This window comes from Papio anubis, chromosome 7 (assembly GCF_008728515.1).
Source record: "Papio anubis isolate 15944 chromosome 7, Panubis1.0, whole genome shotgun sequence".
In the NCBI taxonomy this organism is placed as follows: Eukaryota; Metazoa; Chordata; class Mammalia; order Primates; family Cercopithecidae; genus Papio; species Papio anubis.
The window spans coordinates 40,902,403-40,925,527 of NC_044982.1; the positions used below are offsets into that span (position 1 = coordinate 40,902,403).

General features: G+C 37.5%; 1 protein-coding gene across 10 annotated transcripts in view; it reads right to left on the reverse strand.

Annotated features, from left to right (window-relative positions):
* FUT8 (fucosyltransferase 8) overlaps positions 1–23,125 on the reverse strand; it is a 344,473-nt gene that overhangs the window by 101,717 nt on the left and 219,631 nt on the right. For 9 of the 10 annotated variants that reach the window (XM_009211741.3, XM_017961257.2, XM_021941313.2 and 6 more), the window contains 3 exons: positions 19,036–19,151; positions 18,756–18,918; positions 5,045–5,159 (listed from right to left, as the gene is read on the reverse strand). In XM_009211741.3, the coding sequence (XP_009210005.3) occupies positions 5,045–5,159; positions 18,756–18,918; positions 19,036–19,151 (394 nt within the window). Of the gene's footprint in view, positions 1–5,044; positions 5,160–17,950; positions 18,053–18,755; positions 18,919–19,035; positions 19,152–23,125 lie in introns of all 10 variants that reach the window. The other variant, XM_031668044.1, reaches the window with a different exon arrangement.

Genomic DNA, 23,125 nt, shown 5'->3' on the forward strand with positions numbered 1-23,125 from the left:
AAAATACAAAAGATAAACAAAAAGCAGGTTCTCTGAAAAGATAAATAAAATTGATAGCTCACTGGCAAGATTAGCCAAAAAAAGATGAGAAAAAAATCCAAATAACCTCAGTAAGAAACGAAAGAGGAGATATTACAACTGACACCACAGAAATACAAAAGATCATTCAAGGCTACTATGAGCACCTTTATGCATATAAACTAGAAAACCTAGAGGAGATGTATAAATTCCTGGAAAAATACAACCCTCCTAGCTTAAATCAGAAAGAATTAGATACCCTGAACAGAACAATAACAAGCAGCGAGATTGAAATGGTAATTAAACAAGTTAACAACAAAAAAAGAGTCCAGGACCAAATGGATTCACAGCTGAATTCTACAAGACATTCAAAGGAAGAATTGGTACCAATCCTTTTGATACTAGGTCTACAAGACAGAGAAAGAGGGAATCCTCCCTAATCCATTCTATGAAGCCAGTATCACCCTAATACCAAACCGGAAAGGACATAACCGAAAAAGAAAACTACAGACTGATATCTCTGATGAAAATAGACACTACAATCCTTAACAAAATACTAGCTAACCAAATCCAAAAACATATCAAAAAGATAATCCACCATGTTCAATTAGGTTTCATACCAGGGATGCAGGGATGGTTTAACATACACAAGTCAATACATGCCATACAGCACATCAACAGAATCGAAAACAAAAATCGCTTGACCATTTCAATAGATGCAGAAAAAGCATTCAACGAAATCCAGCATCCCTTTATGATTAAAACCCTCAGCAAAATTGGCATGCAAGGGACATACCTCAATGTAGTAAAAGCTATGACAAACCCACAGCCAACATAATACTAAATGGGCAAAAGTTGAAAGCATTCCCTCTGAGAACTAGTATAAGACAAGGATGCCCACTCTCACCACTCCTCTTTGGCACAGTACTGGAAGTCCTAGCCAGAGCAATCAGACAAGAGAAAGAAATAAAGGGCATCCAAATAGGTAAAGAGGAAGTCGAACTGTTGCTGACAGTATGATCGTTCACCTCGAAAACCCTAAAGACTCCTCCAAAAAGCTGCTAGAAACTGATAAAGAATTCAGTAAAGTTTACGGAAACAACATTAACATACCCAAATCAATAGCTCTTCTCTATATACCAACAGCAACCAAGCAGAGACTCAATTCAAGAACTCAACCCCTTTTACAATAGCCGCAAAAAATAAAAATAAAATAACTTAGGAATATACCTAAGGAGGCAAAAGACCTCTACAAGGAAAACTACAAAATAGTGCTGAAAGAAATCATAGATGACACAAACAAATGGAAACTCATCCCATGTTCATGGATGGGTAGAATCAACATTGTGAAAATGACCATATTGCTAAATGCAATCTACAAATTCAACGCAATCCCCATCAAAATACCACCATCATTCATCATAGAATTAGCAAAAAACAATTATAAAATTCATATGGAACCAAAAAAGTGTCCGCATGGCCAAAGCAACACTAAGCAAAAAGAATAAATCCGGAGGTATCGCACTACCTGATTTCAAACTATACTATCTGGCCATAGTCACAAAAACGGCATGGTACTGGTATAAAAATAGGCACATAGACCAATGCAACAGAATACAGAACCCAGACATTTATTTACAGCCAAAAGCTTACAGCCAACTGATCTTCAACAAAGCAAAGAAGTGGGGAAAGGACACCCTTTTCAACATATGGTGCCGGGATAACTGGCTAGCCACATGTAGGAGAATGAAACTGGATCCTCATCTCTCACCCTATACAAAAATCAACTCAAGATGGAATAAGGACTTAGCTAAAACCTGAAACTATATAAATTCTAGAAGATAACACTGGAAGAACCCTTTTAGACACTGGCATAGCCAAAGATTTCATAACCAAGAACCCAAAAGCAAATGCAATAAAAACAAAGATAAATAGCTCGGACGTAATTAAACTTAAGAGCTTTTGCACAGCAAAAGGAACAGTCAGCAGAGTAAACACACAACCCACAGAGCAGGAGAAAATCTTTGCAAAGTTTACATCTGACAAAGGACTAATACACAGAATCTACAAAGAACTCAAACCAGTAAGAAAAAAAAAATCCCATCAAAAAGTGGGCTAAGGATATGAATAAACAATTCTCAAAAGAAGATATACAAATGGCCAACAAACATGAAAAAAATGCTCAACATCGCTAATAATCAGGGAAATGCAAATCAAAACCACAGAGCAATACCACCTTACTCCTGCAAGAATGGCTGTTATCAAAAAAATCAAAAAACAGTAGATGCTGGCCTGGATGCGGTGATCAGGGAACATTTTTACACTGGTGGGAATGTAATTAGTACAGCCGCTAGGGAAAACAGTGTGGAGATTCCTTGAAGAACTAAAAGTAGAGCTATCATTTGATCCAGCAATCCCACTACTGGGTATCTACCCAGTAAAAGGAGTTGTTACATGAAAAAAGATACTTGCACATGCATGTTTATAGTAGCACAGTTCGCAATTGCAAAATTGTGGAACCAACCCAAATGCCCGTCAACCAACGAGTGAATAAAGAAACTATGGTATATGTGTATGTATATACAGAGTGGAATACTATTCAGCCATAAAAAGGAATGAATTAACGGCATTTGCAGTGACTTGGATGAGATTGGAGACTATTATTCTAAGTGAAGTAACTCAGGAATAGAAAACCAAACACCATATGTTCTCACTGATATGTGGGAACTAAGCTAATGAGCACACAAAGGCATAAGAATGATAAAATGGACTTTGGGGACTTGGAGGAGTGGGTGGGAGGGGAGTGAGCGATGAAAGACTACAAATAGGGTGCAGTGTATACTGCTCAGGTGATGAGCGCACAGAAATCTCACAAAGCACCACTAAAGAAATGTAATCAAATACCACCTGTACCCCAATAACCTATGAAAAAAAAGAAAAATATTTTTTCAAAGCACTTTTTCTCTACTGAGATTGTCCCCATCTCCTTGAATATTAAAATCACCTTTTTCTCCCAATGCGGGGAGGAGGGGGGGAGGAAAAGCATGAAAGTAATAACTTGTTAAATAGCAATATCTGAAACTGAAGGTAAGGTCCAAGTAAAGGGCTAGATTTTGCTATACTTTAAAAAGCCAGTGTAGCTTTACATTATTAGCATGATTTGCAAATGAAATTCTCTAATACGGAACCACAAAAATCGGCATATGGAGGATCAAATTAGCACTACAGGTGAAAGCACTTGGCCACCTAAAAACCAAGGGAGGGGGAAAGAAACTAAAGCAGGTGGCAGGTACTTGTTACAGTTTAGGTAGCTGAACTATCACCAGATCATAGTTTAGAACTATCACCAGATGTAGTTGGTGAAAATTTAATGAATATGAGGAAATGGAGGAAGCTCAGAAACCACAGTTATTTCCATTTTAAATAAGGATGATAGTTCTGCACCACCAGCTGTTTATAGTTCACTGAGTGAGGTTCTAGTTGATAGAAGATAATTACCTCTTCCCTACAGGAAGTGAAGTGTTTCTCATTCTGCAGACACCTCTGATGAATGGCCATGTGGGTATGAGACCAAGATAGCGTGCCAAGATCAGTTTGGTTTTTAATGATCTCTTTAAACACTTGATTTTCTATTTTTTCCTATTTAAGTGTAGAAAAATGTGCACCTTAAAATATATAGAACCACATTACTGGCTGTCATTTTGCTTTTACACAACACTTTAACTTTACAGGGAAAGTAGAGCATACACAGATAGCATGCCATCCACAGCATTAGAAAAGATGAGGGTGGAGGATGTTCCATGGTCATTTCAACTTCAAACATTTTGAGATTTGAAGATTCTACTGATTCATTGTTTTCCCCTGAAAATGATTCTCTCTCAGTGCCTTATCAGGTAAGGATGTTCCCACTATCCCAGCCATTTCAGTTCTTTCATCTACTTGGAAAGGCCTATCAATTTTATCTTCCCAATCTCTCTCAAATTTGTCTCTTCACTTCCAATGCAAACTGCCACATACCTTAATACTTCTTACCTGCACTATGGCCCTCTTATCTTGTCTCCCTGCTTCTAGTCTCTTCAAATAATCAAGTTCAACTAAAATACTACTTTCAGATTAATATCACTTAAGTACCACTCTCATCATACCACTTTTGTATGTAAAACCTTTCAAAAGCAGGTTGTGACTCCAAAATAGAAAAATGCTTATGGCACATTAAGCAGAAAAACAAAATCAAAAATAAATTATTTCCTTACAAATATGTAAGACGGTGTGTACATATTAATAAGAACTAGAAAAGAACACAAAAAGTTAAGAGAAATTAATTTTAAAGGGGCTGAGACTTGATGTTTACCAATACTTTCTGTTATAGTACCATTTGTAAAACAAATAAGTAAAATCTTTCAGTGACCACTTACTGCTTATGTACGATAAAACTTAACCTCTGTAATCTGTAATTCCAAGCCTACCTTTCCAACTTATTTTCCATCCCTACTTTCACACAACCTAACATTCCAGACAAACTGAACTGCACACTTATCATATTTTCCTGTACTGTTCTTTCCCAGTTACGAGCCACAGCTTACATGATAACCTCCAGCTGGTACATTCTTTTCCTTCATTTCTGTGTGTCCAAATCCTATTTAACTATCTTTTATAATTCAGTTCAAACAATACATTCTCCACAAAACTGTCCCTGATGTCTCCTTACTCAAAACTCCAATAAGCATTTCATCTATTTCTCTCCTATAAATGTAACATGCTATATTTGTATTGTATTGCATGTGTGTGTGTGTGTACGTGTGTAAGAAGTAGCTCCCTTTAGGACAGGGTCTTTGTTTTAGCCAACTTTGTATTCCACTCAAGGAGTAACATAGTGTCTTTCTGAATAAACATGTAAAATATGTGAGTACTTATTTTCAAAAGGCAAGGGCCAGGAAGACTAAAAACTAACTGAAATTATTACTCTTAGTTATATCATGATCCTTCTTTTTTTCACTCAAATTTATTCTTAACTCAACCTTCTTACCTGAAGATATGTTATTCTCCGCTGGACCAGTTCTGTCAGATCTTTGGCCTCTTTTTCCCGCCAATCACCTGCTCCATCTGTTTGACTGAGGTAGTATAGATCCGTCATTATAGACCTGTTAAAACAAACAACATTGGAGGTCTTATTAGTACTGCTTCACTGGATTACACAAAGTCTTAAGATGAATGCCAAATTCCTCATAAAGATTGATGCTCATATCGATGCTGATACTCATCTTTTATTTTCTATCAAGGTTGTGCAATTCAAAAATCAGTCTCTTAAAATCCAATATTCATTCCTATAGTAAATTTTCACTGTTGAGAAAATACACTTTTTTGGTTCAAGCTAGTCAGCTGCACTTGTTTCCCAACATGGATCACTACAGAGATCTGGAGGAAAGTGAATACGCAAAGCAAACAAATGAGTAAATTAACATAGAGAAAGAAGTTGATGTTAGTATTTGTTAGTACCTCTTGGTTCTCTCTACTATCATTTCATGTCACCTTTTAATTTTTCTCTTCAAAGTTAAACACTCTGAGTGACTGGAAAAAGATCAGAGGAAAATTTTTACACAACTCTTAACAGTATAAACCAAGGGTCAGCAAACTTTTTCATTAAAGGCCCAAATAGTAAATATTTTAGTCTCTATGGATCTCTAAGATCCTTTGCCTTTGTAGCAGAAAGCCGCCATAGATAACACGCAAATGAATAGGTGTGGCTGTGTTTGAATAAAACTTTATTTACAAAAACAGGCAATGAGTCAGCTTTGGTCTCTGGGCCATAATTTGCTGAGTCCTGGTCTAAACTAATAAAATGACTGTTTAGCATCAGAATTCCCACTCTGTTTAGCATCAGTAATTTCAATTACAACATGCTGGATTACCTGCAGAGTAAAGTAAAATCTCCAGTAAGCTAAAAAGAGAAACTTTAGGGCTGCTACAAATGGTTTTATTTATATTGCATTAAATAAAAATTATGACTTGCATTTAGCAAGAAAGAAAAGTAAAAAGCAAGAGTCTCTGTTTGTCTAACATCCTCTACAAATCTGTCGGCAAATTTATAGCTAATTTCTAATTTTTCACATATCACCACCAGCACTTTTACCAACTGAGACACCATCTTCTCTCACCTGGATTACAACAACCTCCTAACAAGGTCTCCCTGCTTCCACCATTGCCTATGTCTAAAGTCTATTCTCAATATATCAGACAGATCCTGTTACAACATCAGGCAAATAATGTTACTACTTTGTTCTTAACATGAATTGGCTCCTCAGCTCACTCAGAGTCAAAGCCAAAATTACTACTTTGACCTAGAAGACCCCACCCAATATGGCTCACTTTGATCTCATCCTTGTCTTTGATCTCATCTCCCACTACCATCCTCTTTGATTTTTCTATTTCAGTCACACTGGTCTTGTTGCTAACCCCTGACAGTGTCAGGTATATTCCTACTCCAGAGCTTTTCTATTTGCTCTTCCCTTCCCTGGAATGCTCTTTTCTCAGGTATCTATTCACATGGCTCACCTAAATGACCTTGAAATCCTTGCTCAAATGTCACCATCTTCATAAGGTATTCCCAGGTTATCCCACTTAAAAATCCAACACTCTCTCCCGTCACCCTCATCCCTTGGTTATTCCTCTCCTTCTGTTTGAGTAGGTAGCTAGGCAGACATGAGAGGGCAGGGGAAGTCACCCTCTTAACCCCCAAGCAATGTCAGGTGACTATCAGATGATGGTCAGGCAGTTGTTAAATTCTCTCTCTAAAATAATTTAACTGGTCGCAGCTGGTGCCAGGGAAAGGCAGTCTCCTAAATAGATAGAAAACAACTGAAGCTGATCATCAGCAGCTTCTTGATAAGTTTTCAAGAGTTGTGTGAGCTGGCTCAAGCATGTGTACTAAGAAGCAAAATGGCAGACTTTAACTGTTATATGACCTTCCTCTAGGATCACTCAACTGGTAAGGAAAAAAAAGCCTCAAATGAGCATGTGCACAACTTCAGTAAACACACTGCATAAGCAATCTCTCCCAAGTGCTGGCAGGCCACTGCTCATGCAGACAGCCTGCCCCAAGGAAAAATCAGGTAAGAAGAAATGCAAACCCTGGAACCACAGCAATATATACAGGCACATGTCAACGGTCAGACAGCGCACTTGATCCTCTCAAGTCGCCTGCTTGGCCCTCTTACAAGTGTACTTTACTTCCTTTCATTCCTGCTCTAAAACATTTTAATGAACTCTCATTCCTGCTCTAAAACTTGCCTCGATCTCTCACTCTGCCTTATGTTCCCCCGGCCAAATTCTTTCCTCCAAGGAGGCAAGAATCGAGTTGCTGCAGGCCTGTGTGGATTCACTGCTGCTAACACTCCTTCCCTGATTATTATATATTTTTCTAAGCAGTTATCATTTTCCAATATACAATATCACTTACTTCTTATCTTTCATGCCCTACTAGAATTTAAGCTCCAAAAGAGTGAACTTTTTTTTGGTTGCTTATTTTATTTTTTCTTTTTGTTTAAAATCAGCATGTGGAACAGCGCATGTCACAGACAAAATATTCAATAAGTATCTTTAGATGAATGAAAAAGTAGCAAAAGAAAAACTTTCAAGAGTTTATATAATGAGATAACGGTGATAATTTTTATCTTTTACAAATCCAGTTTGATGGTAGAGAGGTTTGGGGAATAATCCTTACCCAGGTGTAGCTCCAGCTTCATCCCTTCTCAACACTTTGTATTAACTCCTCTGTTCAAGGCATGCTTAAGAGTATGGATTATTTGCTTATGAAAATTATAAACTTAGAAACGTATATTGTCAGAAAAATTACACATCTAGAAATCACTTACAATGATTGTATTAACTAAAAACATAAAGCATTATCTGGAGATTCCAAGAGTACTTAGAGAAAACTGATGTATTACAATAAATAAAAAACAACAACAATAAATAGGTACACCTATTCTAAGTGCTTTGCATTATTTCACTTAATTCTCACAACAATCTTACAAACTAGGTAAGAAATGGCAGGCATTGAGAGGTTAAATAATTTGCTCAAAGTCACAAACCTGAGAAATGTCAGAGTAGGAAATCAAACCCAAGCAATGAATTTTAAAGTCGAGGCTTCTAACTACTACACTAACAAATATCAAAGTAGGAGGTCCAGAGCACAATAATGTGTACTCTGCTCAATGTAAATATCCAAAAATTAAAGTCTGAATCAGAGGAGAGAGCTTTGGGAGCCAGACATACCAATTTCTCAATTTTGGTTCTACCTCCTACTTTGTGTCCTAGGAAAATTATTTTGACATCTCTGAGACAAAGTATCAAAATACCTTCCATATAGCTCTTTAAAAAAATGCATAGTGATAAGACACACAAAATAGTAATACATGTGGTAGCCGCTTTTTTTTTTTTTTTTTTTTTTTTAAAGCTAGAGACCCTCAGAGAGTTGTTTCTGAGCTTTTCCATTGTGTCTGAAGAGCATCTACTAATAATTCTACTACCAAGAGGAAGGAGCCATTAGATGTGGGTAACAGTAACATGTGGTTCTGATGATCAATCATAAAAATGATCCAATAGTGAGTTCCCTATAACACCCTGAAGAAGGGGATTGATCAATGAGAAGGAATCACTTAAGAGACAGAGAAACATGCCCTCAACAATTGTAATTTGCCTAAGAGTATGTGACACAGTCTTAGTACTCTTTTATTCCTGATTCTTAACTAGATGCTAAACTATTTAGTAAAAATGCAATGGCAGCCCACAGGAAAGTCTTATTTACTATCACAGAAAGCCATTAGAAGTACACATGATTAACAGAGAATCCATGATAATAGCCCCTTTTGAATAAAGTGAAACTATTAATTCAATTAAAAATTAAAAATCTCAGCCAACATTTAGACTATTCATCCTAAATTAATAGTGGAACAACTTTGAATAATGCTTTGGAACAACAGTTCCATTTGTGAAGCACTTTAGACATCTGTTTCATGTGTCAACATTAATCACATACAGGACACTTTGCAGCTTATCTACTTCCATTTTCACCCTTTTTAAACAGGCAAGAGGCCAATATGTAATGCCTTGTCCATTTTCTTGTTTGTTATTCTCATCTAGGATTCAAAACATTTTCTTTTCATGAAAGAGATTTTGGCTGCAAAAACCAAACCTACAATGCCAGAAATTAACCTGAAGTCTTATAGACTAGGCAAAGTTTCAACGGTTTTTTCATACTATAAAACTGAGTCCTCTATGGACTATTATGTAGACTACAGTATTTTTTTTTTTATAGTTACTGAGGGGGAAAGTCACTATCTGTATGAAACTGTGAGTTGCTTATGGAAACACAGAAGTCTTTAACTATAATAGGGCTACAGGGCTCAGCTAAAAGTTCATTTTTTTTTTTTTTTAAGATGGAGTCTTGCTCATCGCCCAGGCTGGAGTGCAGTGGCACGATCGCGGCTCACTGCAAGCTCTGCCTCCCGGGTTCACGCCATTCTCCTGTCTCAGCCTCCCGAGTAGCTCTACAGGTGCCCACCACGACACCCGGCTAATTTTTTGTATTTTCAGCAGAGACAGGGCTTCACCGTGTTAGCCAGGATGGTCTTGATCTCCTGACCTCATGATCCGCCCGCCTCAGCCTCCCAAAGTGCTGGGATTGTGAGCCACCGCACCCGGCCTAAAAGTTCATTTAAAACATATTCTCAGTTTCATAAGCCTCTTTCCCATCACCCTCATCACACTTACTATGCTTTATATTTCATAGGTTTCATCATAATAGAATGTGGTCATTTGTTTTTTCCTACCTATCAAATAGGAGTAATCACAAAACTTGTTGCAAGTCTCAACTTCACATTAATTCATTATTTATTTATTTATTTATTTATTTATTTGAGACAGAGTTTCACTCTTGTTGCCCAGGCTGGAGTGCCGTGGCACAATCTCAGCTCACTGCAACCTCCGCCTCCTCCCAGGTTCAAGCGATTCTCCTGCCTCAGCCTCCCAAGTAGCTAAGATTACAAGCATGCACCACCACACCTGGCTAATTTTTTGTATTTATAGTATTGACAGTGTTTCACCATGTTGGTCAGGCTTGTCTTGAACTCCTGACCTCAGGTGATCAGCCTTCCAAAGTGCTATGATTACAGGTGTGAGCCACTGTGCCGGCACAAGTCTGTTTTAAATAACAGTATCGTTCTGGAGATGTCATACAGTGGAATAACCAGTTTATCAGCAAATATCTGTTGAAGGAAAAAAGGAAATTCAATATGCTCTTAGTTTTATGTTAAACATGTCACTACACACATTCACATGGGTGCACGCATGCACATGAACACATACAGAAACAAAAAGCATTACATTTCACTGACAACCACCATATAGCCTCAAGGAGGTAAAAACGGCATTGGGTCTAATTTAAAGAGAAGAGTCCCTTGAAATATAAGCATTAGCATGGTTTATACTTTCTTGTCATAGGAATCAAGACATTCCTTTACCATTGAGAATGAAAACTGATCTCTACTTTTTAAAATAAATTAGTTTATGTCAATGTTTTTACCAAGTTTACATCAGTACTAAGTCTTCGCAATTAATTAATCACATTCATCTGTCTCTATCTAGAAAGCAAAATAACCAAGCAACTAGAAGACCAAACATCAAAGAAAAAAAAAAAAGAGTACACTAATTTTTTGTGATAATGCAGTCAGGGTATCAATATAAGTTACTGTAACTTCATGGTCCACTAAAATTAAGCTTGTTTTTAAAATCTTTTGTTTCTTGGCCTCTCTGTTGGAGACCATGGAGGGAAGACAATCGAGTCCAGGATACAACCTTAAATTCAAACTAGTTCTTTGCTGTTTCAATTATTTTTCAAAGTTATCATCCTGCAGTATGTATTTTTTGGCCAAAGACAAGAGGACAATCAAATCAGCAAGGGAATCATGGTGACTCAAAACCATTCTGCAGAAGCCCTGGGTTTTCAGTAACTGTACCCTGAAACCAAATCTCCTAGAAGAGTCCCAGAAATCAGGGAATCTGGCTGTTGTGGTTTTGACTATGAACATATCAAGAAATCTAGTAAGTGGGCATACTAAAGATCTAGTATGAGACCAGGTCAAGGTTTGGGAAATAAAAAACCTAGGCAAGGGACCAGCAAAATAGTGCTGGCCATTTGAGGATACAATAAAGTTGCCTGAAGACACTGAGTAGAATAGAATTTTGTTTGTTTGCTTTTTGTTTTCTGAGATAGAGTCTCGCTCTGTCACCCAGACTGGAGTGCAGTGGCGCGATCTCAGCTCACTGCAACCTCCACCTCCTGGGTTGAAGCAGTTCTCCTGTCTCAGCTTCCCGAGTAGCTGGGATTATAGACATGAGCTATATGCCTGACGAGTTTTCTTTTTTTGTACTCTTGTAGAGATGGGATTTCACCATGTTGGCCAGGGTGATCTCAAACTCCCGGCCTCATGTGATCCACCCTCATGTGATCCACCCTCATCGGCCTCCCAAAGTGCTAGGATTATAGGCGTGAGCCACCGTGCCCGGCCGAGTAGAATAGAATTTATGACTCTGAAAGCAAATCACCTATGGCAGGTATTAAGACCTCTATTTCAAAAATTGGTTATGTTTTATGTTCTTTGTATTTTCTGCTAATTTCTCTATTTTTCTATTTTAATAGTCACAAAACTATTTTTTTAAAAAAAGACTTCTAGTCTGCCTCTATGCCACTGAGGAACGAAACACAAAGAGGGCTTTTTGTTTACACCTGATTCAAAATGTTAAAGAGAGAAGTTCGGTCCAGCGTGGTGGCTCACGCCTATAATCCCAGCAATTTGGGAAGCTAAGGCAGAAGGATCACTTGAGCACAGGAGTTCAAGACCGAGTTGGGCACCATAGCAAGTCCCCCTCTCCACAAAAAAATAAAAAATCTAGCTGGGCGCAGGGACACATGCCTATAGTCCCAGCTACTCAGGAGGCCGAGGCAGGAGGATCGCTTTAGCCCAGGTCGTTTTTGCACCACTGTGCTCCAGCCTGGGTAATGGAGAGAGACCTTGCCTCAAAAAAAAAAAAAAAAAAAGAGAGAGAGAGAGAGAGAGAGAGAAGTTTCCTCTAAGGGCCAGCACAGAGATGGAATCCAGGCAAGAAGGTGAAGGAATGAACACTTATGAGGGTAAATGTGACTAAGATTTACTCTCAAAGTCAAATCCATGGGCAAATCTGCATCATGGGCAAGAAAAATTACTTGAGTTTTGTCCAAAACTGTTTTTACTTCAGTTTGCTCCTGCAGCAAAAATAAGCAATGCTAAGGATGAAAACATGACCAGGAGACAGGCAAGAAAACAAAGCTCCTTGCTGCCTCCTTATCTCGAGGAGGAACTTTAGGATGCCACCATCTTGACCACTGACACGAGTGGGGAAAATTCCAGACAGATGACAACAAAAATAGCTTATACTATCATATATAAGACAACAATTATGCTACTTTGGTGAGTGATGTCCACCAGGCTTACGTTTAGTTTCCAGGCCTTAACATTTTTCCTATTGAGTCTTTCAATAATCTGCCTTTAACTCTGCCAGTTCTGCAGAGTCTAAGAGTTAAGTTTTCCTAATGTATTAATAGGTCTGACCAGAGCCTACTAGAATCTATAGTGTGTCAAGCACTATGTGAAGTATTTCATATATTTTCCCTCATGTAATCATCACAATGCTGTGCTACAGGAATTATATCCCAGTATGTAGAAGAGAAAAAGCTCAGAAAAGCTAAGTATTTAGCAATTAAGAGAAAGGATTTTGGAGTAAAACCATTCTGCTACTTGGCCTGTGTTAAGCCACCTAATTTCTCTAGAACTGAATATAACTTTAGTTATAAAAAAGGAACTAAGCCAGGTGCAGTGGCTCACGCCTGTAATCCCAGCAATCTGGGAGGCCGGAGTGGGCAGATCATTGAGGTCAGGAGTTTGAGACCAGCCTGGCCAACATGGTGAAATCCCATCTCTACTAAAAATATGAAAATTAGCCGGGCGTGGTGGCACATGTCTGTAGTACCAGCTACCCGGAGGCTGTGGCATGAGAATCACTTGAACCTGGGAGGCGGAGGTTGCAGTGAGCCAAGATCGTGCCACTGCACTTCAGCCTGGATGACAGACCGAGACTCCGTCTCAAAAATAAAAAGGAACAACTTTGGGAGGCCGAGGTGGGCGGATCACCTGAGGTCAGGAGTTCGAGACCAGCCTGGCCAACATGGAGAAACCCCGTCTCTACTAAAAATACAAAATTAGCCAGGTGTAGTGACGGGCGACTGTAATCCCAGCTACTCAGGAGGCTGAGACAGGATAATAGCTTGAACTCGGGAGGCGGAGGTTGCAGCGAGCCGAGATCATGCCATTGAACTCAGGAGGCGAAGGTCGCAGTGAGCTAAGATCGTGCCATTGCACTCTAGCCTGGGTAACAAGAGCGAAACTCCATCTCAAATAAATAAATAAATAAATAAATAAAGGAACAAATAGCCCAGGCATGGTGGCTCACGCCTGTCATCCTAGCACTTTGGGAGGCCGAGGTGGACGGATCACGAGGTTAAGAGATCAAAACCATCCTGGCCAACATGGTGAAACCCTGTCTGTACTAAAAATACAAAAATTAGCTGGGCATGGTGGCATGCGCCTGTAGTCCCAGTTACTAGGGAGGCTGAGGCAGGAGAATCGCTTGAATCTGGGAGGCGGAGGTTGCAGTAAGCCGAGATCGCACCACTGCACTCCAGCCTGGCAACAGAGCGAGACTCTGTCTCAAACAAACAAGCAAGCAAACAAACAAAAAAAAGGAACAAATAATGTATACCTTGTAAGACTATTGTACTGATAAAATAACATAATGAATGCAGAACCTTTATCATAGTGACTGGCATATAAGAAATCCTTAGTAAGTGATTATTTTTAATGTAAAATCATTCTTAAGTTTGGAAATCACACCCAAAAGATGTGTGGTAGTAGGAAGCAAAACAGGATTAGAGCCACTAGATGAAAAACACCCTTTTCCACCTGGAGATTCTTCTTCTAATGCAAACTTTATTTTAGGAGACAGTGTTCCATTACAGGAGATGAAAAATCATTATCTGGTTGATAGAGACTACGTGATGAGCAGAATAAGGATGACTTCATAAAGATATGTATCCCTTTGCACATGAATATTAGGATTAATGTTCTAGCACCACTTGAAAATAAGCTTGGATTCCTTAGAAGAAAGACAATCATACAAAAACATTTTGTTCAAAGAAATCCAAAATTCAAGAAAGAATATCCACATTCCAGCTTAATATAAGTCTCAAACCACATCTCAACTTAGTAAGATCTTCCTTCCTCCCTTCCTCTCTCTCTTTCTCTATGTGTTTGTGTGTGTATAAAACAAAACACAAAGAATAGAAGGTTTGAAGGTTCATGAAACTCAACTTTTCAAGAGTGGGAATATCAATTATTGGACCTTCCAAAGAGAATGAAAATACAAGCTATTGGGCAACAACAACTATGATCATAAACTTTAAAAAATCATAAACTTAAAAAAATCTGTAAGCTATTAACCTATCAATCTTTCCCACTGTACCCCTTATTTGAGTCAAAGTCATTTCCTTAGTTACATAATCCCCCACAATTTTTTTTGGACATTAGCAAATCAGCATAATTAACATAAGTATCGTTCACTTTTTGGAGAACACCATTTAGTCTAAGCAAAGCTGCCCTATATGTTACTGATAATGAGATGATGCAAACTAGGTAGGGGAGATGAGATTGCTACTTTATCAGATTGTTTTTCAATAGTTTCGGTCAACACAGTTGAAAAATGGCTCATCTCCTGTATTTCAGTTTGAAGTTTTATAATTGTTATAAATTACCATAAACAGGACTTGGTAAAAGAAATAATAAAATAAACGAATAAATTTTTTAAAACTGTGGTAATTTAAAAAGCAGAAAGAAGCAGCTTTGGTACCCTTTTCATAAACTGGTATCTGGCAATATGAAGATGACAAAAATAATCAGAGCAGCAGTGATTAAGTTAAACATGTCTCTCTCTGCATCGGCCTGAAAGGTTGATAAGACAAGACTCCATGATATGCTTAGAGGTTGAGGTACACATCTAAACTGCCATAAATCCAAGCACTGAACCTACAATACTACATAAATAATAAAACCACAATGGCAAAAATACTTACTCTAAACCACTTAATTCTCTCTACTGCAAAGAGGTAGGCTAGGGTCAATTCATGGTCAATGATATCAAAAGCTACGAATATATTTAACTGTATTACTGGGAAGAATGGTCATATGCAATCACTAGAATGAAATCATCATTTAAAAATCTAGTGATGCTAAAAATTGATATCAATATAGCAGACAATAATTACTATGCTACTCTATATTTATTATACCATCAACACCTCTAAATTCTTAAACAGCCTGTAAAAGCTTATAAAACCCCAAGAATATTACTAATTACTACGAGTTGATTAACCAACTGTGGTTGCAGGCAGATAAGGCTCTACTAGTTATTAGCTATCAAGGTCAATCAGGGAAATAAAGTGTTTTGCTAAAAATCTCAGGTGAGTTGAATCTTAGAACCAATATGATATTTGGCCCCCAGGCTGCATTTTAATGCCCGGTAATGCAAGTGATGAACAACAGGAGCCAGATTCCAGAAGAGAAAACATGGTGCCCTGACTACCAGGAAACAGCTTCAAGTGGGCAACAAAGGAGTCGTCTTCCCCCCACAGCTCACTGATGGGGTCACTAACCTACAGAGAAATGTGATTTTTACCAGGAAACACAGGCATCAGTAGTGAACTCACAAACAGAAACAGGGAGTTTGTAGTTGTAGTTCTCAAAGACCAGCAACTTTAGCATCACTTAGTATTACTACTACTATTATGATCTGTTTTTCACCACAGAACACTTCTGACACCAAATGCATGCGTTTTCCACATCAGATAATTCTCCAAATCTCTGTGGACACCTACTAGGTAGTGACACAAACTACCCAGAATTAGCCCAGACCTCTCAGTTCCATAATACTACACCCTACTTCAGATGCCATCACAAGTACAAAGTGGCCAGGGTACCCACACTCTGTCAAATTTGGCTACAAATCAGGGGCTCCCACAACGAACTACTCAAGTTCAATAATCTGCTAATAATCTTCTAACGTAGGTAGAAGGCTGCAAAACCCTAATAGAGCCCAAGACTCAGGAGGGCTCTTTAAGAAGGCAGGCCCATACCCAGGTGGCAGCCTCACTGACTATGGTCCCAGCTACAGACCTAGAAACCTATACACTATAATTTGAGCCCACGTAAAAATAAAATGGACTTTTGTATCATATAAAAATTAACAGAGGCGAACACAAAAGTTTGTTTTAATTCTTATACTTAAGTATCTTCAAAATGGTCAGTAAAAGGGTATATTCTATATAATAAAAATCCTTTCTATTTGTACATCCATCAGTTTAAGGGTTATTTCTCTAATATTTGATTGTGTTTTGCTCATTATTTGTATTACTGGATTCTAATCTGGCTTCCTGGAGTTAAATTACTACCCTATGAAGTTATATCCCAGGTTGATTGTCATTTCTGTTTAAGACAGGAAAATAAACTGACTTGGGTACCTTTACTTACCATTTTTGTTTTCAATGAACTACCATTATTTAACATATGCTAAACGGCACTGTAAGGAATCATAATAATTCAACAAGAACAAAAAAAAAAGGAAAATTGATTTATATCAGTTTCTCAGGGGCCCACTTACTATATTCACTTTTCATTTGTACATATGGTCACAAAACATATGCGAGTTATAAACACAAATTATATTAATATTTACAAAATAATTCCTTAAAGAATTATTTCAATTCAGCTGGACATGGTAGCCCATGCCTGTAACCCCAGCTACTTAGGAGGCTGAGGAAGGAGGATCACTGGAGACCAGGAGTTCAAGACTGGCCTGGGTAACATAGAAAGACCTCCACATCTTTAAAAATATATATATATACACACACACACTCACACACACACATATATATACACACACATATGAATTATTTTAATTTTTAAAAAGACTAGAAAATTGAATTCTCAAGTTATCTGATTACTCAAATCTTTTTTTTGGGACAGACTCTTGCTCTGTTGCCCAGGCTGGAGTACAGTGGCATGATCTCCGCTCACCACAACCTGTGCCTCCCAGGTTCAAGTGATTCTCGAGCCTCAGCCTCCCGAGTAGCTGGGCTCACAGGTATGCGCCACCATGCCTGGCTAATTTTTGTATTTTTAGCAGAGACGGGGTTTTTAGTAGAGATGGGGTATCGCGATGTTGGCCAGGCTGGTCTCAAACTCCTGGCCTCAAGAGATCTCCTTATCTCAGCCTCCCAAAGTGCTGGGATTACAGGCATGAGCCACCACGCCCAGCCCAATTGCTCAAATCTTAAAATTAAAGTTTCCATCAGAAGTCAGTGGCCAAAATTCTCCTTTACATACAGCATAGTCCACCTAAGTCAAATGCTCTTCAGATCTGAATTGTCCTACAAAACTGTGATAAGCAAAGAACACAAGCACAAAATTCCTTTTAAGAGAAGCTTCGTGCCTAGAATCAGCTTTAGGGTAGAGAAATATTAAGGACAGAATGAGTCAGCATTTGGTTTAGTGGTCTAAGTATGGCGTGACTGCAAGCGGGGCTAAATATATCAAAGAGTCTGTCCAATGTGTGGCCTAATAATTCACTGCCCCTCGAAATCCATGCTATCATATTTCTGTAGATTCATTAATGCTAAAATGATTCCAATAGACAGATTTTTATTTATAATTTCACCTAAAACAACCAAGCAATTTTTCAAAATCATTATAATATTGCTGCTAATGTTAATAAATATGAAATCTCTTACTTGTATGGGGTAATTCTTTTCCTCTTCACAGTAGTAGGTTGTGCTAATACAACAATTTTTCTTTTATTGTTCACTAATGAGACAGTAATTGCCATCAGAATCCTACTGGGAACATAGACTTTAAATATAATAGGCCTAAAGACAGGTTTCACTGTATTTATAATGATTTTCAGATATATTTTGTTCTGCATGAACACAACGCCAAAATGTTTTCTTTTCTGTGGAAGATAAACTTCGTATTATTTAGCAATGTGTGCATAGGAGAAACAAATTTAATGAGGCAGATCTCAGGTTCCTCTTTCCAGCAACTAATGAATGAACAATGAACAGAATGCTCCTTTTTACTTAAAGAAAAAAAACCTGTTAACCTTTCATTAGAATAATGCTATTTTAAAGTTTTTTATGTTTGAATTAGAAATGTAACCATTGGACTCACTCAGTATGAGTTCCAATGTACCGGAATGCAAAACTGCATACTCCGCTTCAAATACTGATTATATATAAAGAACATTTATAGAAAGATGTTTTAATGTATTGTTGGCTGGCACCACTACCTTCAGAATTTATTTAGAATATAAAGATTTCTAGAAATACATTTTAATTAATACTTTCTGGTGGTATATTTTGGTTGATGAACTGCACTTGGCAATTACCATCCTTTGGGACCTCAGGTACTCTTCTCCTCTTAAATATTGTAGGTGCTATTAATATTTACCACTCAATAGATGGATTAACAAGTCTGTTTCTCATTCTTAGATTATAATCTTTTCTAAAGCCCAAATAAAATGTGAAAGGAGAATTGTACCTTTCATGATGTCCTAAATCCAAAAGAAATTCATCTGCATGTCTTTGGAGTTCATTTCCTTCTAAGTTCTTTAATTTCTTCAATTCACTCTGTAGGAAAAACCAGAGCTCTTTAGCTCCATTTTCAATCCTCCTCCTCAGGATTTCATGATCCTTCCCCAGACCTGCAGTCAAAGAACAGAGGGTCGTAGCATTTCCAACATTTTGATAAAAGGAAACTTTCGATTATTTGTGCTAAAGCCTATATACTGAGGAGGGAAAAACAATGTATAATCACTTACCATTTCTGGTCTGTTTCTTGTAATTTTCAATCTGTTCTTTGGCCTTAACAAGCTGCTCTTCTAAAACGCGTACTCTTCCTATAGCTGGCCCCTGATCAATGGGGCCTTCTGGTATCCTGTAGTTTAGGCAAGAAAATATAAACATTTAGCTTTTAAACTGTGCAACAAAATACAAGCTCACTTTGCTAAAACATTTATACTGTAAACTCCATAAGTTGCTGAGCCATACAGCACAAAAGAAGTACCAAATGGATTTTTTTCTTCAAAGGTATAGGATTAACCAGTGAAATGACAATAAAGAAAAACAGAAAATAATAATCTACGATCTTCTCGGAGTTAACAAACCTCTAGAGCTGTTTCCTAGAATCTTTCATCCCATTACTTAGAGTACCACCATCAGTGGCAAAGCAGTCAATTTTTCATTAGCATTGAGAGTAACAAAAGTGAAGGAAAAAGTACAGAAAAGGCTTAAAGGGAATAAGGAAGCATATCTGAACACATGTCTAAGGACATGCTGAAACATCAAATATAATGTATTTCTAAATTAATTACAATATCAGACTATGTAAATATGTCTTTCTATTCATGACATTAGACTACTAAGCATTGGTCTTATATAGAAAAAAGAAAGACAACAGTAGAAGATAAAACATATCAGAAAAAAATTGGGCCAGGTGTAGTAGCTCATGCCTGTAATCCCAGCACTTTGGGAGGCCCAGGTAGGAGGATCACTTGAGCCCAGGAGTTCATGGCCAGCCTGGGCAACACAGCAATCCCCTGTCGTTACAAAAATTAAAAACATTAGCTGGGCACATGGTGGTGTGTGCCTGTAATCCCAGCTACTCAGGAGGCTAAGGCAGGAGGATGGCTTGAACCATCCTTGAACCATAGTTCAAGATTACAATGAACTATGATCATGTCACTGCATTCTAGCATAGGCAGCAGAGTGAAACCCTGTCTCAAAAAAATAAAAATAAAAAATTGAAGATTATTGTTCTATTCATTTCCACCAGCAACAAAAACAATCAGTCAATAATATAAAATGTTGGAACACGGAACAGCAATCCAAGATCTTTTACATATATTATCGACCTCTCTGTTCAACTTAATTCCAAACTGTGCTTGTTCCTGTTTTGTTTTTATGTGACTTATGGCAGTATATCGTACTCCACTTTGATGTACATAATACAGTTTTGTGCTAGACTAAACAAAGGTCTCCTAAAGATATCCATAACCTAATCATGAAACCTGTGAATATTACTTTATATGGCAAAAAAAAAAAAAAAAAACTCTGAACATGTAATTAAGGATTTTGAGATAGGATTATCTAGGTGAGCCATTTTGTAATAACAAATGTCTTCATAAGAGGAAGCGTAGAAGAAGATTTTACTACAAAAGAGGAAAAGGTTATGTGGCTGTTAGCTTTGAAGATGGAAGAAGCAACCATGAGCAACGAACTCATTTTCAGAAACTGGAAAAGGCAAACAAACCAACAAACGAACGAAAAAAAAAACCCTAGATGCTCCTCTAGAGCTTCTCTAGGGAATCCAGCCCTCCTGACATCTTGGTTTCTGCCCAGTGAAACTCATTTCAGATCTCTGGCCTCCAAAACTCTAAGAGAATAAATTTATGTTGTTTTAAGCCATAAAGTTTGTGGTATTTGTCAAAGTAGCAATAGGAAATTAATATATACATATATTGATCCTTTTACAAAATTGTCCTAAATCACTGATTTTTCTTTCAAAGTCTGTTTAAATGAGGAAACGTCTGTAAAAGTATTTAGCACAGTGTCTGGTAATAAATTTTATGAAGGCTACTATTATATCTGAGCTTTGTCATTTTAGAGATGAGCTGTAATCTCAAAAAGTCTGGGCTATCTATTCTTACCATCATGACCAGTTTAAGGGAACTTAAGTTTTAAATTATAGTTGGCAGAACCTAAATTCAGATGTCAAGAGAGTCTTTTTTTTTTTTTTGACACAGTCTCAATTTGTCACCCAGGCTAGAGTATGGTGATGGGATCTTGGCTTGCCACAACCTCTGCCTCCCGGATTCAAATGCTTCTCGTGCCTCAGTCTCCTGAGCAGAAGGGATTACAGGCATGTACCACCATCCCTGGCTAATTTTTTTACATTTTTAGTAGAGACGGGGTTTCAGTAGGTTGGCCTGGCTGGTCTCAAACTCCTGGCCTCAAGTGATCCGCCCACCTCAGCCTCACAAAGTGCTGGGATTACAGGCATGAGCCACCGCGCCCAGCCAACACAGCCTTTTGATGCAAACACTCTGATACAAAAGGTTTTTTTTATAGCTTCTCTAACATTTTTTATATAACCTGATAAAGCCAAATTAACTGTCAATTACCTACACTACTTCAGAAAACATGTTTAATAAAGTAGCTATTGTTACAGCTATACCAAAGTAAGTGGAGACATTTTATAACTGTATGCATTAACACTGAACAGGAGCATAAAAAGTAACTATCTTCCAATTAGGAGTGTCCAAGGCTACAGAATATGAATGAAAAAGCCTTCATTTGTATAAGCACAAAGTGAATAATAAAATGAATACAGTAGTTAGGTGCACAATTACCCAATTTATGAGCACGCATACATACACAAATGAGGCATGTCCTGGATATAGTTTTTAAAAGTTATGTTTCTAAGATTTGGCTCTTAATCTCTTTCTGAATTAGGTGGCTTTCTAGGAAACAATTTGAAACTAGAATAAAACTTCAATCTCTTGGGATTTATTTTGGCAGCAATATGCCATAGGACAGGAATGTCCTTTTTCAGAACATATTTTAGTGATAGAAAAATTGACAATAGAAAGATTATGTCTAGGTTCTCCTTTTTATCTCTTTCTTCAAATATTGGTGGAATAAACATCAGAGGCAAAACAGTCATGAAAAAAATAGCATATGATCTTCTCAGTAGCTTTCCACAAAGATTTCCGATCTAATTCTAATAAAACATAATAGAATTAGTAATCTATATTACCTAATAATCTAATCCAACTGTGAAAAAAAAACTGTACAAAAGAAAAGTACTGGAAAAATCACTCTAAAAAAAAAAACAATACAGAAGAACTATTCTTTCCAAACTCCATCCAGAAAAGAGTTAATAGGCACGAACAGTCTCTTTTCTGAATACTTAGGGAACAGAATGCTTTCTTATCATATTCACCACGCCAAAGATACAGATACATCCACTTCTAGCCAAGATATTTACCATCCTGCCTGAAACAAGTCAAAATCCAGATGAAATATATTAAACAATGACCTAATAAAACTGCAATCAAGCAACAAAGGGCAGTGATCGCCAGAAAAGGAAAACAAATGACAACCCTATGACTGTTCCAGCTTACTGCATTCAGAGAGTTTCCAGACCACAGTATATGGAGGGGAAATGCAGATGGAGCCAGTACATTCACTGAGTTGAAGAAATGGAGCTAAGAGTCTAAAAAGACCAACACAGAGTTTGAATAAGAGAACTGTAGAGGAGAGAGAACTCCAGAAATCTGCAAAGGTACCATTTTGGAATCAGCAGAGTACTCATCAGCACACACATATAAGGAACTACTTAGGCTGGGGAAAGAACTCTCTAAAAGGATTAGATGAAGTAGTACCTGGCATTCATACAGATTAGGTAGAAACAGTTCCTGATCCTACCAAACTAGAAAACCGTAATTCATGGGATGCTGGGTAAAATGCTCAGAAAGATTTGGCCTCAAAAGTAGGAAAATGTGCCCCAGACCAAATATTGCTTAGGTCCTGCTTAACAATTATTAAAAAACAAAATAGGATAAAATTATTTTTAAATAACGTAACTACATCCCATAACAAAATTTAAGAATATTTGCAAATTATACAAAAGCTTCTAGTAACCAACAAAGTAAAATTCATGATGTCTGGAATCCACTTACCAGGCTGGCAAAAAAACAAGAAAAGATAACCCATGAAGAAGAGTGAAATCAATCTATCAAAACCAACTCAAAACTGACACAGATGTTAGAATCACCAAAGAAATAACAGTTATTATGACTGTATTTCACATGCTGAAAAGTTAGAGACAGGGAAGATATAAAAAAGATG